The following is a 22291-nucleotide window of genomic DNA, read 5'->3' as shown; positions in this document are numbered from 1 at the left end:
GATTACACATGAAACCCCTCTGGCATCACCTCTCTCTAGAAGCCTGAGAGGATAGAGAAATGATGCATGTGTCGATAATTCGAGAACACTTTCAAATATGACCATATCATAGCATCGGTGATTTTCTACTGGATAATATTGAACGAAGTTATTGAAATTGTGAATAAGGACGGTGAATTGTTTATTTACAACACCTGCAATCATTCATAAATTGCTCTTAATGAGTTTGTGATGGTATTTTTTGCTTTTATCAGATATATTAGAGAGGTTGAGATTTCAAACGTGTATGGGGATGTGTACGTGAACTATGGGAATCACCTAAATTCTTCGCGTATTATGTCATACGTTTTTGTGACGACATGGTTTCTACACGTTCTCTAAATTTGTAGAGCGTCGTCTACACGTAATTACAAACGTGTAGCTTTTTACAACAAATAACATATTATTGATGAGTGAATGTATTCTTGTAATGCATTATATAAATTTAATGCTTCATTTCCATGAATATTTATGGGAAATTTACCATTTATTTGAAATTAACTAAACAAAATTCAAGAATTCATGTCACAAAACTGCGTCAATTTACCTACACGTTTATATCCTACAAGTTAAGAAATCTTAACCAATAAATTACGAAAACGGGTACGTATAGTTTTAACTCGCGTACGCGTACCCGTACACGTTTTAAATCTCAACCTTTCTATTATGATTATATTCTGTTATTTTGAGAACTTGTCGCTATTTCAATACTTGGTGGATCCACCAATATAAAACCATACGAAATGTGAAATGAAACAAGAGTTCCAAATTGGTGGACCCACCAAGAATGTTAAAAAGTTAAAAGCTGTTAATAAATCGCTGTGTTGAATATAAAATTGGTTAGGCAACCAAATAGATACAATTTTTAGCTTCTATGCAAGACAAGTATTCTTAACATTCGCTTATGTAGACTAGTGAAATGATTTACCTAGGTGGACTCACCAAAACAAGCATTTTCAATTTAAATTCATAAGTACTTGGTGGATCTACGAAGACCTATTACCTAAAATAGATTACAAAGCTAGTGTATGCACAAAATAATTAAAAACCCCAAACACACTTGTTTTATCAATGGCAAATAAAACTCAGATTGTGTAGCGGTTCTTTATTGACTAGATAATTTTACCTCTTTTACCTTTGGTGGAATCACCAAACAATGTTTAAAGAATTCCTGATTTTTAGGCATTCGAAAGGTTCTTGTTTTTGTCATATGCTCTATAATTGATTTATTGGTGGGTTCACCAGTTCTTTGAATGAAATGCAAAACTGTATATGGACAAATTCACAGTTGATTTTGTTGAATGACCAGGATCTTGTGTGAATAAGATATTTGATGCTGATCAAAAAGATAGAATCGCCAATACTTTATAATTGATGGACCCACCAAGTTTATTATGAGATATTCGACGAATAAAATTGATGGAATCACCAATATTTTGACTGTTTTTGTGGAATATGTAGGTTTAAAGATACTGTACATTGTGCTTTTGTGTAAAAAAAAAAGTGTGTTCACCAATTTATGCCAAAAATGAAGAAAATTCATGTTCATTTTTGTTATTGCGTTGTGTTCATTTTTCATTTTGCATAGAAAAAAGGTGGACACGAATAAAAAAAACCTCTTTCTGAATAGAAACAGTTAAAGTGGTTTTTTTTTAATGTAATGATTGATGAATGTAAAATGTCATCTCGATCACTTTTTAATGTGGAGGATTACAGCTTGTAAGAAATTGGAGTCTGCAAGAGTTGTAGAGAAAACTAGAAATGATGTAACAAAGTGGACTTGGAAATTTTCCTCGAAATCGCAATCTGTACATAAGCATATGGATATTACAGTGAAATATCCAGTGTATGAAATATTTTTCAAGACGTATTCATAGAATGGAACAAATTTAGGGTCGTTAATGGCCAGTGAACCGCTCATTGTAAAAAATAAAAACAAAATAAGAATTTTAATGTCATTTATTGATAAAACATATGAAAATATTGGATAATTACCCCTTATTCGAAGATGTTAAAACTTGACATTTTTTACAGCCTTAAAGTTTTGTTCGCAATGTGTTATATAATTTGAAAAAAATAAATCTTGATGATGGGTAGTGATTGATGAATGTAAATTGTCATCATGATTAATTCATAATACGGATCAATTGTGTTTGTTAGAAATAAAGAATCTGTGATGAAAATGCCCTTATAGACTCGACTAAGACATTCACTCCAGACTCCCATCAGCACATAAGCAAATTGATAGTATTGGAAAATAAACGATGTACGAGATAAACGAAAATCTCAAAATGGGCAAACAGTTTGGACTTTGACGGATATTGCAGGGTAATGAGCAATGTATGAAAAAATTCCCAAGATGTTTTGTGAAATGAAATGTCTAGGGTAGTAAATGGCATGTGAACCACTCATTATGAAAATGGAAACACAAAGGCTTTTCTTATGCCGTTTATTTGACAACACATGAAATATTGATCATACACACACAAATGAATAGGTTACAAAGTGACATATTTATTACTGATTTTTCATCTTATTTGTATGAATTTGTAAAGATGAAGTCTTAAGACTTGATAGAGAAACTTTGCTTGAGGTTTAATGAATAGACCAGCCAGTTATTTAGTTTTGATCGCAAAAAACACACAGTTTGAACTAACACCTTTTTCCATCTTACTCCGATCTGCGCATGAGCACACGAATAATGAATTGACAAATGCATTGCATAAGTTATTTTTCAATAGAGAGTATCGGTACTTGTTATAAATGAAGATTCTAAAATATTAATCAGAAAATTTAAAATGTTAATACACATTGAACTTATATTTCCCCCAAACTTTGATCTGGACATGAGCAAAAAGATATTGCATGGAAACAGACAATGTATGAGATATTTTCCATGATCTGTTCATGGAATGGGTTTATGGAATGTAAACATTTAGGGTAGTCAATGGCCAAAGTACCACTCATCGTTTACATATACTCAAAATTGGATTTTCTAATCTTTTTTAATCACAAAAGATGAGGTATTGATCTTTAACACTTAATTTAATACGTTATAACGTGACATCTTAATTGTTGAATTCTGATTTTCATCTTTTTTTAATGAGTTCGTAATGATTAAGTCCTAAAATTTGATAGATACAGTTTACTTGAGGTTAAATGAAGAGACCAGCTATATAGTGTTGATAGCAATGTCGTATATGATTCAGAGAAATAAGTTTTAATAATGTGTAATGATTGATGAATGTAACATGTCATCTTGTTCTCTTACGTAACGTAGAGGATAGGTACCTTTAAGAAATAAAAAATCTGAAAGATTACAACAAAAATATCAAAATGTTCAAAATAATTCGACTCTATTTCCATTTATACTCCGATTTGCACGTGAGCACGCGAATAGTACAAAGAAATAAAGTGTATAAGATATTTTCCAAATAATATTTTTAAAACGGAACACATTCAATGTACATATGTAGTCAATGGCCTATGAACCCATACATGTATCTTTAAAAAGGCACAAACTTGGATTTTGATATGAAATTTATGATAAAACATGAGATATCGATCAGTAACACTTAATTAAAAAAAAATAAAACAGGACATTTTTATTATTGGTTTTTGAATATTGGCGACTTATTCCAATGAATTCTAAGCGATAAAATTCTAACATTTAATAAACCAGTTTGCTTAATTTTAGTTGAAGAGACATGCCAGCTATAAAGTCTTTTCCACAATATGTGATCTCTTGGATTTGATAAAAACAATTTACTTGAGATTTATTGTAGAGACCTGACAGTAATATTAGTTTGCTTGCAATGTGTCATATGTAAAGTGTCTATTTATCACTTTCCTAATGCAGAGAGGTGCTTGTTCTAAATTAAAAATCTTGTTCTGTAACAAATTTTACTTGGAAATGTTTTCTCCATTCTACACTCTGCACATGAGTAGATGAAATCTGTTTTGAGAGGTGTTCATTGAATGGAACAAGTCTAGGGTATTCAATGGCCTGTAAACAACTTATTGTAAAACAATGAACACGAAATGAAATTTTCTTTTGCCTTTATATCGCAAAACAGAAGAAATTGATTATAAACACGTATTTTAAAGTTGTAAAACAAGGCATCTTTATTGTTAATTTTTGAATTTTATCTTATTCTGATGAATTTTTAATATTTTGTCATTATTTTTAAAAAAAATAGAAATAGTTTGCTTGAATTTAATGAAGAGACCTGTCAGCTATATAGTGTTGATAAGAATGTGTTGTATAATTCAGAGGAATAAATTGTGATATAATAAGTCATGATTGATGAAGGCAAAGTGTCATCTTGATCACTTTCTTAAGGCGGAGAAATTATGCTTGATAGAAAATATGCTTGATAGAAATGAAAAATCTGAAAAAGTTTTAGAAAAGACTCAAAATAGTCTAATATATCGAACAAATAAATATCAACCGCAATGAGGTATATGATTGGGATGAATACATTTTGATGATGTTTACTGATTGTGAATGTAAAGTGTAATCTTGATCACTTTCGAAATGCGGAGGAATGATGCTTGATAGAAATGAAGAGTGCATTTAAAAGATTTCTAAATGTTGCAACAAATTGACTTTAAATACTGTTGGTGCTATAAACACGATTTTAGTAGCCACTCAATTTGATTTGATTAATCAACATTCCACAATTATATTATACATAATTTCCCGCTTGTCCATATATAAATATAGAATTTTGTATGTTTGTAATTTATGTTTGAGGTAGAATATAGATATTTGATATCGTTACATAATATACATTTCATGTACTCATTTAAAGGAAAAAAACATTAAATAAATGTAATAATGATATGGGAAAAAATGTTTTTTAGCCCATCAAGTAAATTTTGTAATGTAGCTCTAGTGATTGTTTAGTTTTATTTAGTTGCTTAAGGGGGCTGGGGTGGCTGCCATTTTAGACAATATTGATCTCCTTTAAAAGAAGAGCTCCATATAAAGATAATAGAAAATGATAAAATTTTATATTAAAATATATGAATTTTTTCTTTATCAAGTAGTAGTTGATAGCTTCAGAAATCGCCTATAATTTTTTGAAATAAATCTGATGGTTTTATATTATATTATATTTTGACCCCCAGCCTCCTTAAAAGAACAGATATTGATAGATGCTTAATCAGTGTAATTGTAAACAAGTACGCAAGATATCTGCCATGATAATATGTAACTTAAAATATAATCATCAGATAAAAATTACATATACTCCCAAATTAAGCTGAAGATATACAAATAATAAAATTACAATTTCTGTACTCAGGGTCTTTTTTCTTTAAAAAAAACTCATACTTTTAAACAGTTTCTTATTTCTTAGTTAAACTGAAAAAGATTGAAATAGGAATCTTTGCCGTAATTCTTTGTATATAAATACTCTATAAATGACTTTTGTAAATAATATCCAGCATGTATTTTTGATCTTCTAGGATAGAAAAAATATATTTTCAGTGTTGTATTCATATTGAGCGTGTGCTAGGAATGAAGAAGGATCAATGCTAATTTAAACTAAAAGTACATGTTTTTGTTTTAATATCAGAAGTATTTTCTAGTAACTAGTAAGGTAAATATAAACATGCTGCTACTGGAAAATAATCTTTGATACAAACTAATGAGATATATTTGTGCTGAAACGCAAAATCCTAATGGAAGGGAGGTAACGTTATGTGGGTCATCGGTTCACTTAAAGTGCACGATTGGAATGTGGTTTTTCGGTAACTCAGTGGAATTAGAAGGATTTATCTTCTTTTTTTGCAAAGAGACTCAAATAAAACGGAAACGATTTTTGTCAATAATTTATCCAGACTAGGACTTGAACCTAGATAAACCATAATGAGTTCATGGCTGCTTTTCTTTAAGCTATCTGGATGTTAATCAAAAATCGCCGTTTCTTTTTTTATATATTCATTTCATTAATATCGTTGATTTTGTGTAGTTTTAAACATGAGTAAAATATTGCTTATTTTGTAGATAGCGATTTGATTAGTTGTTTAACTTAATCCCAAATCCCGTCAAGGGTACATTTGAGTTTCATTATGTAAACAAGCTTGTGCCATGGATTTGTTTACGTTTGTTTAATTTCAATAATAATCTGTGTTTAGAAAATGTCCTCCTTGTTAGTTTGTTATGTACACAAATAACATTATTAAGTGATTTAATCGAAACTGTATTTTCTATCCAGCAATCAAAATTTTAAAAAAAATGAGGTGTTGAATTCGTTTACATTACAAGGGGAAAGAGTGTCGATAAATTCAGATATGTTGCTTATCATTTATACCACTGTCAGTTAATAAAGCAATACTATTATGACGATTAAAAAGAATACATGAAAATGTTTTTCCCATATACATAATATCTTTGGAGAGCTATACCGTATAACATACACGTTTTGTATAAACAATTTAATACTTATCTTTGAGAAGTTGAATAGCCTTCTGTTTGCCATACCGAAATCTTTATGTTTATCCATCATAATCATGATTCATGGTAAATCACTATGACTCCACAGAGAAATTTTTAACATTAAATTGACACATAAACGAATCATCAAATACATAACAGAACAGCATTTCGAAGCGAACATAGACGCCATTTTGTAATGACCTATTTTATAACATTTTTGATGCACTGAGCATGCGTAGTTATATACATCAAAACAAACTGTAAAACTTGCACAGGTAAAATAGAAAAACAGTGATTATGAATAAAAGCAGGAGATTTAAGGCGAGATCTTTCAATCAAAGATGTAATAGTATTCCTTACATAGATAGATAGTACAGGCATCTTCTTATATATCTAATTTAAGAATGAGAATTGACAAAAATCAGCATAGTCCAGCAAGCCAGTGTTTTTACCCTATTCGATATACACTCCGAGAGGGTACCCACCTTTGATGTCTAATTACTCTTTTTTATTATTGTCTACATTAAAAATTTATACACTAATTGAAAGCTGAAACATTGTAGTTTCTTTTTTGTGAAAAAGATTTACGGATAAGTAAACGACACTCAAATACAAAGAGCATGAACTTGCAGGCTGTTTAAAAAACAGCCTGCAAAATCATGACGGCGCTAAGCACTATGTTTTACATACTTCAGGTACAGCTAAGGTGGTAACCGTATATATATATATATATATATATATATATATAAACACAATAAAATCAACAGTGGTCGGCGAGTTATAGATAAAAAGTATAAAAGAAAACACGAAAGCGTTCAATATAGGTTAAGAGCTTTCATTTATATATATATATATATATATATATATATATATATATATATATATATATATATATATATATATATATATATATATATATATATATATATATATATATATATATATATAATCTTGTTATATCATATCTGATATTGTTTAGGTAATGGTCTTGTTTCAGATAATATTCATTAATATTCATTACATTACATTACATCTATTCAGGACCTACATAAAACCCGGAGGTGTGGATATGTAGAAGAGGAGAAGAGGACATTGAAGGTACGTGTAATATGTCGTATTTTATTATAATTATTGCAAACAAAGCAGCCAAACAAATATGTCTTGCATCATTTTTTCGACGATATTCTGTTTGCTGTCATGTCCATATGCTGCTTTGCCTGTCATGTCCCTAAATATCATTATGTTTTTGATATGTATGACAATAAAAGTTATAAGGAATATAATCAAGTAGGATAATACTCGACCATGTTTGGATTTGATTTATGGTAGTTCAAAATAGTAAAAGAAGTAGCTATTCAGATAAAGCATTTTTACCTAGATACCTAGTTACAGGTTTCACTTATTCCTCAGTCAAAAATCTCAAGATGTATCTGGAGACACATCAATGATAACGCCATCCATAGGTTGTTGTTGATTTTATGTTTTCTTTTAAGTATTATTAGCTGGAAATTTCAAATATGATTAACAAAAAAATATAATGCATACTTTTAAAATCAGAAATGTTTTCCAAAAGTATAAGGACCAGTTTTCCGTTTTGAACATGCCTTACTTACATAAAAGCCTGATTTTATTTTTTTCAAGCACATATGGCATTATAATGTCAATGTGGGATCATTTTGAATGACAAACCATGCTTCTTCAAGGCAAAATTTAAGGACACAGGGGAATAACTCAAATATCGATTGTAGCGTAACATTAGCTATTATTTTTATTGGTTTAACAATTCTAACATAATTTTCAAACATATTTCAAACGAATACCTTAACACTTGTTACATATATACGTTAATTGTGTGTTTTGACGAAATGATTAATATCTTCATCGATATGGCAATGTGAAATCATGAGCCGTTTTATATAATAAGAACAAGGTAAGTTTGGCTGTTTTTTATGCTTAAATGTTTGAAAATTTTGTAATTTTTTTTTCAATATCAAATTATCTACAGAGAGTTTCTATCTTGGTATTTTTCTCATGATTATTCCCTACAAATACCTGCAAACACGTATAAATTAAGTCAATTGTTATGTGATGTAAAACGTTATAGCATATATATATACGAAAGAAAATGTAATTAGTGTTACCTCACAGTTAAGAAGAGTATTCCTTTATGTAAAATGTGTAAAAATGTTTAAAATCGTGACCCCTGAACCAAAACTGTAGCCCAAGGCGGGGTTCAAAGTTTAATATAGACGTGAATAGAAAAAAAAATGTTTAAAATGTTTAAAAATCTTCTTCTAGAAGAGTTATAGCTAGAATTTGTTATATCACAACGATTGCAACCTTAAATAATGTTGATTCAATATTTTTGTAAATAGTGACCCCTAAACGAATACTTCGGGACCCAAGATGGGTTCACATTTTAACGCAGAAATATAAATGGAAAATGTTTTAAAAATCTTCTTCTCGAGAACTACAATGCCTCAATTTGTCAGATTACTATGTAGACATCCTACATTGTAAAATAGTGTAGATTTCTAATTTATAAAAGCCGTGACCCTCAATCTAATATTGGAGCCCTAGAAAAGTTTAACATAGAATTAAAGGGGGGAAATGTTTAAAAATCTTCTGCTGGAGAACTACAATGCCTCCATTTGTAAAATTACTATGTATGCACCCTTAAAAAATGTAGATTCTAAAGTATTAATGCTGTGACGACCGGACTAATACTAGGGCCCAAAGATGATTTCAAAGTTTAAATACAGAAACATATATGGAAAATATTCAAAAATTGTCTTCTGCAGAGCTACAATGGTACAGTTTGTAAAATAACTATGAAAGGGTCCTCAAATAGTGTTAAATCCAGGATCAATACTGGGCCCCAAGAAAGGGGTTCAACGATTAATATAGAGATAGCATATGCTACAAAATAAAATATTACAAGGAACTGTTGTTCAGCTTCATTTCATTTTATTCACGTAAATAAATCACAGAATTCCATGATAACACACATAATAAAAAATATGAAAGATATAACAGATAGAAAAACAGACACTATGCAACTTCACAAGGATCAATTTGTTCAATTATTAATATATAAATTTAGATTACATGTCATACAGATGATAATTTTTATCGAAGGACAGCCCATAAAAGCTTTGTCAAAAAGCTCATTTCCAGTGGAGTACCTATAAATGTATAACAATTAAGTTGATAACCAAAAATTAAAGACATACACAATGGAATTTAGGCAGGATACTTAATAGGAATATAGTATAATGTTTTAAATTATGACGTGTTTCCTTAGCTATTTTTTATAACTTAAAAGTAATAACAATAATAAAGATTAAAATGGAAATGGACAAGCTGTCATATAGTATCACTGGGATTGGTGGAGAAAAAAGTTTTTAAAACTTTATCAAATTTTTGTTTAGAATTAATTTCATTGACGTCCAAAGGCAATGCATTCAACTCTTTGATTGCATTGTATAATAAAATTCTTATTGGTTGCACTTCTCGTTATATTGTTATTCAGTATAAATGGTCATTAAGAAAGGCCGGTGCATTGCCATGGTATATATCAAAAGCATCGTTGAGTCTGTCTTCATTTAACAACTCTAACTCAACTCCTAACATATTTAAATAATTCAATATGCTACCCGAGACACTGTCTCTAGGTCACCGGCTTAAAATGAATCTTACTACTTTGTTGTTGGGTAACTTGCTCTCTATGCTTAAGTTGGTTTTTTTTTCACAATACCATGAAGAACACGCAAAATCAAAATAATATTGTATTTTGAGAGGATATAGGATCTTTCTGAAATGAAATGAAATACGAAATAGAATGTTACAAGGAACGGTTTTTCATGCGCCTTTTCTTAGAAGAAGTACAGCCTTATTATATGCTAGTATTTATCAAAATGTATTTGAATGACTTTATCTCTTCGAATAATTTTATTTAAAGTCCAATAACCCAGTATGTAAATTGACTATGCAAATATCTTGGTATTGTTAATATGAAGGTTTGTTAAAACCATAATTTTTATTCATATGACAGGACCTCAGCCTTTTCAGGATGTATATTCTAAAGGACAGGTTATAGTGTAGACTTTTTACAAATTATTTTTTCAATATGCAACGAGCAAGCATATCAGAATATAACAAATCAAAACCAAATATTTTAATTATATCTATACTTATGAATTAAGACATATTGCAAATAAACTACAAAACGCCTGCACAAGAGTAACTGCTTACACCTTTAGTATTCAAACAAGGGTGGGATAATGTCCGTAAGCTATAATTGAATTTTAACTGATAAGTTATTATTGTGAAATTCATTAAAAACTTACTTTCATTTTCGATAAACAATCCCAAAAATAGCAAACATGAGAGTGAAGTGGTGGACACACTTTGGCGGATCTAAGTCAGGGGTAGTTAGCATCAAAATATATACTTGCAATAAAATAATATTGAATGATTACGAAAAGAGTAAATATATTCAATGAAAACCTATTTAGAGTGTACAGAGAAATTAAGATTTGACAAATGTTGAATAAATAAAATGAGCCAATTGAATGGGTGACTTTAGTTTTCATTCTCATTTGCTTGTGAAGAGCGACCTCTGATGAGTGAATGATATAGAACTTTCCAGACGGGGTAACTAAAAGCGCGGGTTGACTAATTAACGAAAAGTGTAGGATGAGTTCATCATGCATCGCGAGCAGATATCTTTGGTCGCACTTCGATTTATACAAAAAGTTGATAGATAAAATAGAACATTTCAATGCGATTTTAGTTTCTATGAAAAGAACTTTCCAGATCGGGGTGACCTTCTGCGGTTTGACTAGTTAGTATCAAGGCGGAAAGTTTGAGGCAGGATGACCATTTGGCAAATACTTTGAATCTGACAACTTTGGTTTAAAATAAGCAAATAGATATTTATACCATATCATGTTTAAATTTCATACATTTTTATACCGCGACAGGTTGGTAGTAAACCTTAGACACAAACATGAACAGACCATTGGGGTCTACGTCATTATGGATAAAAAAATGTATACATAAAAGCTCCCTATAAGAATACCGATCATTAAGTTATTATCACTTCTTTTATCATGAAGGTTTCTATAAGATTACTTTTAATGACATGACGATTGTAAAGAATACAGTAGCATATGTTTTCAGCGAGAAAAAAGGTATTTTTGCAACGCATTCCAATTACTCAAATATGCATAATTTTAAATTAGTTTTCGTAGTATTAAAGCAATTCTATCCTAGTTAAATTACTATGCAATTATTACGGCAAAATCTGTTTGTTGAAAGAGTTGTCGTATTTAAACAAATAAACCGTACTTCTTAGCTTAAGCTTTACATGATATCCTCATTGAATAGTGAACATTCATAAAATTTTAAACTCACAATTTTATAAAACTAATGCTTACACAGAATGTTTTAAATAAAGTCCTATATTCATCAACACCAGTTTGGCTTTTTCTTGATAACACTTTAAAATCCATTATATTTCAAAATACCTTTTATTTTTTTTAAATAATAGAATAGGTATAATCTTATCGAAGATGCACTTTCAATTGTCCCTAATAATTTTTTTTTTCGCCGAATGCCTCAATATTTGTACTCGTCTCATATTGAAAGCTGTAAGTGTTTTGATATTTAGAAATAAATGGTACCCCGGTGTGTATCTATATTAGCAATAAATTAAGTTACATGTAAAGAAAACATTTTTAGCACACCTGTATTTTGATATCGATGTAACCGTTATTTATATATGAGGTTAAAATTTGAGAATATAGATAAACGACGTTCTTTATTTCAGATGAAGTATTCTTATAGAAGTTTCAATTAATTGTTAGACAGATTAAAATCTTAATGATTAAAATCAAGTAAGAAGTATCTGTTGAGAATCGTTTCTTGAGTTCTTCATACATACTACAGAGTGGTCTTTTTCCATTTTCAGATGAAATACTCAGCAGAGAGAAAAGGAAATATCATCAGACATCTCAACAAATTCAGGAAATTTTAGATGAATTAATTGGTACAATTTTAGGGGGGTTATTTATGAAGCTTTTCAAACATATCAACTATGGATTAGTGTAAGATCTCAATGAAGACTAAGTATGGGTTAATGGGGAGATGTGATTTCAGACTGGTAGTTGGTACGATCAACCATCTTATAACGGCATTCAGAAATCTATTTACATTTTAACTTGCATTAAATTGAGTAAAAACAAGTGACAAAGTTGCCGATCTTTTCAAATTCAATACAATTTAAATGATCACGACTGAAAAAAAATTGATGTACGTCTCGTTTTAATTTAAAAAAAATTCGAATGATATATGAATAATCATTATAACAAAGGTATTCCGTATTTACGTGCAACACGCTGAATTGTGTTGAGGTTCTTTATTTCCACTATCAGCATATATAAATAAATGTTGACAGATCCAAAAAATTTGAACAAAAATCTGTTTATTGCACTTGTAATATACAATGTGAATATCATAATTATACATGTACTCCTAATACTCTTTATTACTCATTTATCTATAGTATTAGCCTTTTTCTTTTGTCAAACATAGGTACACACGGGTTTGTCATTTCTCATTCAAAAACTTTACAAAATTATCTATCTCTATACGCGGGGGTGTTAAGGAAGCATATGGAATCTGAGTTACATGTAATTCCGTGAAATCACAAATCTTAGTTATTATGTACATATTCAAATATATAAGCAACGAAACGTAGACCAAAAACAAATAAAAAACACTGAGGACAATTTTTGCCAGAAATTAGTTTGTATTACGTAGATTTACACATTGATGACGTCATGACTAAAAGCTGAATGTCGTGTGAATTTGATCGGAAAGCATCGTAAACATATTCAAAATATAACTAATCTAAGAACTCTAATAAAGTATTGTGGTGTGATTTATTGAGAATTGAACATAAGAATACTGGGGGAGATGTCAGTTTTATCAATCATTCGCTAAAAGGTATGTAAATTTGCTTTTATTTCTCGGCCAGGCTTTCCTCTGTCGTTGTTTACGATATAAAAATCTGACTAGAACAACACTACCCCGTGTATATTGAACTTTAAATTTTATACGTATCGTTAGTTTGATCAATGTTTAAATTGAAAAGTGCTGCTAGAATCCCATGTTGTGTGTTGTTTTAATGCAATTTGCCGTTTTCCGTGCAAACGTTAAAAAAGATGGGAAGGTTTTACGAGAACCGGATGAATAACTTTTTAATAAGGAAAAACATAGGATTCTAGCAGCGGTTTTGATTAAACTTAGATGTTTTGCCTTCACTTCGTATGTTTATTTTATTTTGGAAACCGCGGGGTAGTGTTGTTCTATCACATTTTATGTTAAGGAATATACGTAAGCTATTTATAGTTGTCACGTGATAATGCACTAATGTGGCAGTGATGTACTACCTGATTTTATTGCACTGACATCTATTTTAAAGGATAATACTAAGTTTTTGATCTTATTCAAGATAATTATTTAATTTCACGATTTTGAATACAACAGTCAAAATAAGACGGCAGATTGGCCATATGCTTCCTTAACACCCCCGCGTATCAAATAGATAATAAAATTTACTTGCACACACTACTATCATTGCAGTAAGCAAAGAATTCAACAAATACACACAACTAGGTAAGGACAGATTATGAATGTTAAATTTTCTTTTCACCAAAGTTACATATTCCCTCTTTGCCTTTCTCTTAGCCAATGACAGTGAGCTAGGCAAAAATTACACAGATTGCTATTCTTTCTATGATATCACAAGTCCTAAAAGTATTTTCTATAACTAAGATACAATGTTATTAACGAAATAAATCCGACTTAGCATAGTGGTATGAGTCACATACTAACAAAGCTACCCGGTTCAATACCCCAACAAACCAAAAATATTAAATTTCCCTTCCGCTTCATTGTCACGCAAGCGCTGGGGAGTTAAAAAGTGCAGCGTGACAATAAACCAACACCACAGACAATTTTTTCTTTTATGTAAGCATTTAATAAATATCAAAGTATAATAATTATTTGAATTCCACCCTCTTACATACGAATTCATCTAGCATTTAAAAAAATGATAAAATCAAGTTTACGGAAATGATTGGTCACGTTATCAGATCCTCTGAAGCTCGAACCTCATTGACGTTCCTCGGAAGTTAAAATTTATATTTACCTTTAAGGATTGTCATTTATTCATAATAAATATACCTTTGTTTCTGAATGTTAGTTTGTTTATGATTGTCATCCAACCTTCTTTTACCTTCGTTTTTTTTTTTAATAATGCGCAAATTACACGCTAAATTCATAAAATGAGCAGTGTATCATCATAAATTTAATCTTTTTAACCTTTTAAGGCATCTACAAAACAATTTTTTATCTCAAAAGTAGTTTCATATCAGAATAAAATCAAAATCTTAAATAATGACAAGGAAAATCAAATTTCATGTATCTGCTGTGAATCATTTCTAGGGTTCATACATGTAACACATTGTTCAAAATAACTTTGTGTCATTTGCAGATGGAGTATTTAGCAGAGAGAGCAGACCTGATCATCAGACAAACATAGAAAATTCGGAAATTACAGGTAAATTATAGTATGTGCGATCTTTTTTTTTGGGGGGGGGGGGCATTGAATGAAGCTTTAAAAACACACAAACCTGGGATAAGTGTATGATCTCAATGTAGATTTGATATTGGTTGTTCGATATGAGTGATACTTTTTAATGATCGAGAAAAAATCAAAAAGTTATTCACTTATAACGAATTGTTAGCTTCGAATTGTAAACTACGCAGAGAGCTTTTCAAGCAAATTCAAAATCAAATCATAATTTATAATAATCAAAGTTCTGAAAGTACTGGAAAGCGGTTAGAAAGTTGGGAATAAATGAGTTAAGGTTTCCGTTTGAAGTACTATAGAGTTCCTTTACAAGTTTTATCATTAAAGTTTAGGTTTGAAGTTTTTATCTTGAAGTTGTGGATAACCCGGTTGGACGCATATCAGCTTTCTACTGAAATACTATCGAACGTTTTAAAATGGATCTTGCATTTAATTTATATTGTTGATTGTAATAACAGTGTTCTTAAAATTTAAACAATGAAATCAGAGAAATATAAGTTCAAGCTCTCTCTCTCTCTCTCTCTCTCTCTCTCTCTCTCTCTCTCTCTCTCTCTCTCTCTCTGTTTTGTAGTGATTTTGCTGGCTTTTGTTTTCAAGACATAAAGTGTTTAGTGTATACGCTAACCGCTTAAAAATGACTGCACAAATAGATTATATATCTTTCAATACTTTCAGAGGCAACATCAAGACCATCCATAAAATATCTAATTTGGAAAGGCAAATATTTTGAGCACTTTCATTATGTTTACAGTCTTGTGAGGGATTGCAAGACTCGTGTTGAAAAGCTGCTTTCAAAGAATGATCTAGCATATCCAATGCCTAAAGATGTCATTGTCAAAATAGGGATAGTTTGTGACTATACTAAAGAGAATGTTAACCTAATATCGAAAAGACCAGGTAGTATATTATTACATACCATTTAACTTGCTGAATGAAAACAATGCAGTTTTCCTTATTGTTCATTCGACAATTTTTGTTAAGGGAAAAGTCAGCTGTCGGAAAAACAAAATACTTGGAAAGCACTCCCACTTGTTTGCTTTGAATGTGAACCATCCTCCAAATCAAAATTGACGGTATGTAACAAATTGTTCTGCTTATTTATTAAGTCTATTATCAATTATTAAAAACCTACACTTTCTGAAGTAATTGAACTGTACAACCTGGAACTGATTACATTTTTCAGTAATACTTTTTACTTTTTAAAGGTTTTAATAAAACGGATGAAATTAAAATGAAAAATATTCAACATTTTCCACCTTAAAATATGATGAGATAATAAAGAATCCAAGTAAACTTACGTGATGCTTAGATATATCCAGACTGATGAAAAAAGAAATAATATTTGGTCTGTAGATAAAAAACACTTTTTTCCACTGAATATCAAACTACAATAAAACAAGATATTGAATTTATTTCAACTGTCAACTTTGTTTTAAGTTCCTTTACTTCATCAATTTACCGATTTTCCTTTTAAAGAAAAATGCTTTGCGTCAGGAAAAGGCAAGACACAAGATCTTCATTAGATCAAATACCTTTTGCGATAATAAGGAGGAAGACGAGGACAGAGACGACAAGTCCATCATTAGCGTGGGTCAGGACAAAGATGAAATTGAAGAAATCATCACCTCTTGCTTAGAGGAACCGCTTCATGAGATGCTTCAAAAATGGTCGGAGGATCTTAAACGTGTATGTTTCACGGAAAATGCATCGGATGTTATTGCGGAAATAGAGGCTCTTCGTAACAAGTTGTTGCCTACCATTAGCAAGAAGACAGATGTACCGTGTACTGGTACAGGAACTATTGTTCCTGACAATGTGAAGGATTACTTATTTAGGTTAATATTTTTTTTATTTTTTTCATTTTTAAAATCAAAACGGAATATGTCAAGATGGCTTCCTTTAACGTTTTGTTGTTCTATTTCAAGCAAATTGTCAATGCCAGTTTGATTAGTAGAAAATAAATATATGCCGTTGTTTCAATCATGAACATATCCATTGTTTTACATCGTTTGCGTTCAATAGATTATTAAAAACAATAATTTAAAAAAAACCCAGCAATTTAAGCATCAATATTTTGTTTGCTTTTAGTGCAGTTCTATTTCAATTATAATTGTTAACAGGAGGCCTGATGTCAACTCATTTGGTGTTTGGAGTAATTCATCATTCAAAGTATTTGTCAAGAAAACCACCGATGAAAAGGAGCTGAGGGATGAATTGATGATGTTAAATGAAACATTCCTCCAAAAATATCAACTAAAAATAGGAATAAAAAGATGGTCAGAAATGCACACCATGATGCAAGGGGACTCAATTCATTCAAAAGATGATTTAGCTGGAACCCTTGGAGGGTTTGTTACAAAAACTAACGATGATCAGAAAATATATGCATTGACTTGTAACCATTTATTTCCGAGAAAAAATTTGCCTGCTTATATAAATAATTTCGGAGAAATCGGTGCGTGTGTGTTTACCACTAGGGACAAAGGGTGTGATTTTGCTGCCATTGAGGTAAAGGAATCATGTTTAGATATATGTGATGTGGCACTCAGAAGAGACGACAAAAAGAAAACCAATGCGAAAGTTTATTCCAACAGCTTAGAATTTGAAAACATAGTGCATAAGATAGGAGCAACAACAGATGTGACAAATGGAAGAATTTTAAGTCCCGAATTTTATTTAAAAGTCACAGAAAAGTGCAATCGAGAAAACATTTTCCTCGTGAAAGGCACAGCCGGGAATTTTTCAGAAGAAGGTGATAGTGGATCGCTTGTATTTTCCAGACCAAATCGTATACAGCAAAACTATGTCAATGTCGTTGGTATGGTATACGCCAATGACCTTACATTGTACGATGATGACGAGGACGAAGATGCTGAAGATCAGAGCAAAATATCCAAATGTTCTCAGGAAGAAGGTACTCGTAACAACGAGGTAAACGTTGAAAATAAACCATCATTGATCAAATTTGATACCCCTGACAAAGAAAACAAAAATGCGCCTGGTGTTGAACAGGATACAAAAGGTATTTCACTTTGTTGCCGCATACACACAGCTCTTGAACTTTTTAAAGAAAATCAGGGCGACGATTTGGAAGTAAAATTTAAAAATGACTTATCATCATCCCTACCTTTATCATCGTCGTCATCTGAATCGGAAGATTCAAATGAAGAAAACAATTGATTGATTACAAACGATGCTTGGTTTTTTTCGGTGAGGTGATATGATGTTTAAGGTAGTCCTATACTCGGCACTAAATGGGCTCAATCATTAAAAGCTTAGCTTTAAATGATAGATATACATTTTAGCAATACATATACAAAAGAAAATATGCATGTTTACATGCTAGTTTGTTTGTTATCACCTCTCAGACGGGTGTACCCCCTTGCGAAAATTATTGACAATTACGAAATTTGTCAGACGTCCGTTTTTCCTAAAAATAATTACCAATTTTGGGAAAATTAGAACTGAACATACAAAATAGAGTATAAATATTTATTTAAGCCATATCTCATCAATAATTTTGCGCAAATGTTTGTAAGTAAGTACGCTTTATGGACCTGATGTATCAAAATAGAATACAAAAAATGCAATGCTAGTATTGCGTTTGGTAATTTTTTTACTATTTTATGGACTCAAACTTAAATTCATGGTGTTTATTCTATAGATCGACATCTTAGAAAAAAGATTTGGTAAAATAAATTATATGTTGACGGATTACTTTTCACGCTATAAGCTCTAAACCAAGTAGACCCTGACGAAAAAATCCATAAAAATCACATTTTGCTACAGTTTTCTGCCTAGATCTGTCAACAATGTTAGTTATCATTTAAACATTGATTAATTGACGATTGAATAAATTCGAAATAGCTTCTGTCTATAAATTTAAACCGGTTTTGGTAAAAGAAAAAGAAAATTTCGGGGGGGGGGGGGGGGGGCATCTAAACAAAGAAGATATAAGCATACCTGAGATCCTGGTTAATCAGACACTTCGTTTTTCATTTTACTTTAACAGAATCGAGTTTCTCAACATTTATCATTTCTATCTCTCATAGAATACATGTATTACCGTTCTAATTGCTTATTATTGCCATTGTTTACAACAGCGATGTAGAGCAAAATCAATACCGGGTATCTAAAACGCTTTGTAAAAGTCGAACCAATATTGTAAAATCCGTATTATGACGCAGTGCGATACTCGGACTACTTTAAGGAAGATTAGGACACGTTTGAGTTTTTTATGCAAATTATTGTAACGGTTGAATAGAAGGACGCATTGCCTGTGAAAACAAAGCACTATTAACGAAAACATGTTCTATTAGGTGTTATTTTTGTACATTCAATTTTATTTTGTTTTTTAGTCACTATAATTGTTTTTAACCACTTTACAACTCTAACATTCATTCCGACATTAATTTCCTATCACTCTAATTTTTTTTTTTTTTTAATTTTTATTTGGTTCATATTTTGGTAGGTTTTTTTTATGACTAAATAGATAAACTTGAACAAACTGACAATTCATTTAAATTTATTGTTCGAAATCTATTTTTTACTTTATGTTACGCTGCGCTATGTTGAAGTCTAATACTTATTTTTCTGTTTCTCTATCTATCATCAATGAAGCAGAATATACCGGATAGTTTGTTGTTTTGACACAATTAGGCTCACCTTTTTTTCATGCAGTGCCTTTGAGTTAAATTTCGTGAATCTAAGCGATAAATTCTATAATATATCCTTTGTAGAGACTATTTTTATTCTGTAGGTTCCTTTGATTCATATTTCGTCCAACACGTTATCTTCAACCAAGATTTAGGAGTGTAAATATTTAAGAACGTTTTTAGATAAAAAAAATATAATAATTGGAAATGGGTGTCTGAAATACAGCTTACTTTAGTTTGTCTTATCATGTTCATCTTTTTATCAGAGAATGTCAGACAACTGTGTTAGTGAAATGATCTTTAACTTTAATTGTACTTAAGTTCTAAGTACAGCATTTAACAAGATACCCACAACTTGACTTTCTTGTGTCAATTCTATACTTTCTTAGATTGTCTTACCAACAATGTCTAATTTTTATGACTTTATATAATTAAAAATTGTATGTAGGATTGAACTTGAACATGTATAAGACACTTGAACAATGTTAAATCAATGTTCCTTGTCCTCAGTATTGCACTTGATAATGATTTACTGTTCCTTTGACTTTCTGTTTTACCTCATTCTGATTCAGTATAATGTTCTATAGGGAACAAAAGTGTACATCATATACTCACACGAATAGAATTTGCATTTGTTTGACCGAAGCTGTATATAAGAAAATGTATTTTTTAAAAAGAATAGAGTATAATTTAAACGTGCATTTTGATCGCAAATTAAGAATCTTTATGCATTAATATTAAGGAGTTAATGAAATTTGTGAATTAGTAATTACATAATATTTTGAAACATAAATAATCCACAAAGTTTGCAAAAGCTACCAAGTCCTGTTGTTTTATACATGTAGATTAAAGAGATTGAAATGAAGTTGTCATATCATTATTTCATACCAAAGTTCATGTGACTAATATTGTCCTTATTACTGATCGCATTGTTTAAATATATAAATTTTTTATGCACATTTATTATATTTGTTAAATGTATCTTCAACAGATCTCTTATGTTCTTATTTACCAAAATTTACATTACATGTACAATTTAATGAATGTATATATATTTTTTTGTGTTGGTGGATTTTATAAGTTCTGTATAATTGACCTTTGCTCTACTTACTTATATTCTATTTTACAATAGAAATAAATCAGAACTTGTTTTTTTGTGTTTATGTTTTTCTCTTAAGTTATGTTAACTTTTTTTTCTCGGTTCATTAGTTACATGCATCAACATCATCGCAACATGCAACTCTAAAGAACAACTTTATTTCTTCTTTAGAACAAAAAAAATATTAAAGTTCTTTTTCATACATGTAATTCATTTCAGGAACTAGTTATTTATAGAATAAAAGAAGCCTCGTAATTAGCTATCGAATTTGATTTTATCAATTCTTACTGATTTCCAACCCCCCCCCCCCCTCCCAAAAAATATTCAATCAATTACTCAAGTACTAGAAGCCCTTATCAACCGATTAATCGTTAGAATGATAAATGAATTGAACCAATCATTTTATTGTTTTAATTATCATCAGAAAATGAAATAGTATACATTTATAACGATGATAGACGAGATTAATTCAGTTTCAGATCACCTGAGTCACTCAGGTGACCTAATAGGCTTTGTCCAGCGTCGTCCGTCGTACATTGTGCATGTAAATTGTGAAATGTATGACGATACCACCAATGGGGCCTCATGGGGCCGAATATGCAAAAAAATCCATATGTATCTGAGATAAATTACCACCAATGGGGCCTCATGGAGCCGAATATGCAAAAAATCCATATGTATCTGAGATAAATTAAATGCATAGTGATAGTGTCCATAAAGCCCTCTACCATAGCTGTGTAATGTAAGGCCCTAGAGCGGGGTTAATATGACCGTTAAGAGAAACAGTTTTTAATCTTAGAATTAGTTTCTTTAATTCCATTAAAATAGAAAAACTAAATGCAAAATTTTGATGTTCAAGAAGCTCTCTACTTAAATTGTGAAATTTATTGCCACTGGTTCAGGAGTTCAGGCCCATTAGGGGAAAATACAGTAAAACTTTATCAAAACTTAAAACATCTTCTCTAATCGCATATATATTATAGAAAAACTAAATGCAGGATACTGATCACCATGAAATTCTTTACCAAAATTGTGAAATTCATAGCTCCTGTGACTGGTGTTCAGTCCCATGGGCGTGTCAATATGGCCATATAGTGAAAATGAATTTATTCTTATTCTCTATTTTCACAGTTGTGGGAGATAAACTGAATGCATGGTGATAATGTCCATGAAACCCACAGACAAAAATGTGAAATTCATGGCCCTGGCTCAACAGTTCAGTCCCTTCGGCAGGATTATTGAGGCCATATTGTAAAAATGATATCATCTTAGATCTTCTTCTCTATTTCAACATCAGGGGGAAGTAAACAAAATGCATAGTTATGATGTATATGAACCCTTCGTAATAAATTGTGAAGTTTATATGCTCTTGGAAAGGGCCAATATGGCCA

The 22291-nt window shown here is 30.6% G+C and overlaps 1 protein-coding gene and 1 long non-coding RNA gene across 2 annotated transcripts in view; both read left to right on the top strand.

Annotated features, from left to right (window-relative positions):
* The window catches only part of LOC128170387 (uncharacterized), a 197717-nt gene extending 190151 nt beyond the window's left edge, over window positions 1-7566 (top strand). The window contains exon 4 of the long non-coding RNA XR_008241822.1: window positions 7526-7566. This is a non-coding gene — a long non-coding RNA (uncharacterized LOC128170387). The remainder of the gene's footprint in view (window positions 1-7525) is intronic.
* LOC128174412 (uncharacterized) lies at window positions 7567-20896 on the top strand (the record flags this gene model as incomplete). The annotated part of the gene is made up of 8 exons (XM_052839974.1): window positions 7567-7582; window positions 12459-12536; window positions 15048-15113; window positions 15822-16043; window positions 16128-16219; window positions 16623-16981; window positions 17267-18378; window positions 19357-20896. Coding segments are annotated over 7 exons (1893 nt in total), but the record flags the coding sequence as incomplete, so codon positions are not given.
* Window positions 20897-22291: the final 1395 nt, after the last annotated feature.

Source organism: Crassostrea angulata, chromosome 2 (assembly GCF_025612915.1).
Source record: "Crassostrea angulata isolate pt1a10 chromosome 2, ASM2561291v2, whole genome shotgun sequence".
NCBI classification, from domain to species: Eukaryota; Metazoa; Mollusca; class Bivalvia; order Ostreida; family Ostreidae; genus Magallana; species Magallana angulata.
The sequence above is the reverse complement of the archived record's forward strand: the minus strand, read 5'-3'. Positions and strand labels throughout refer to the sequence as shown.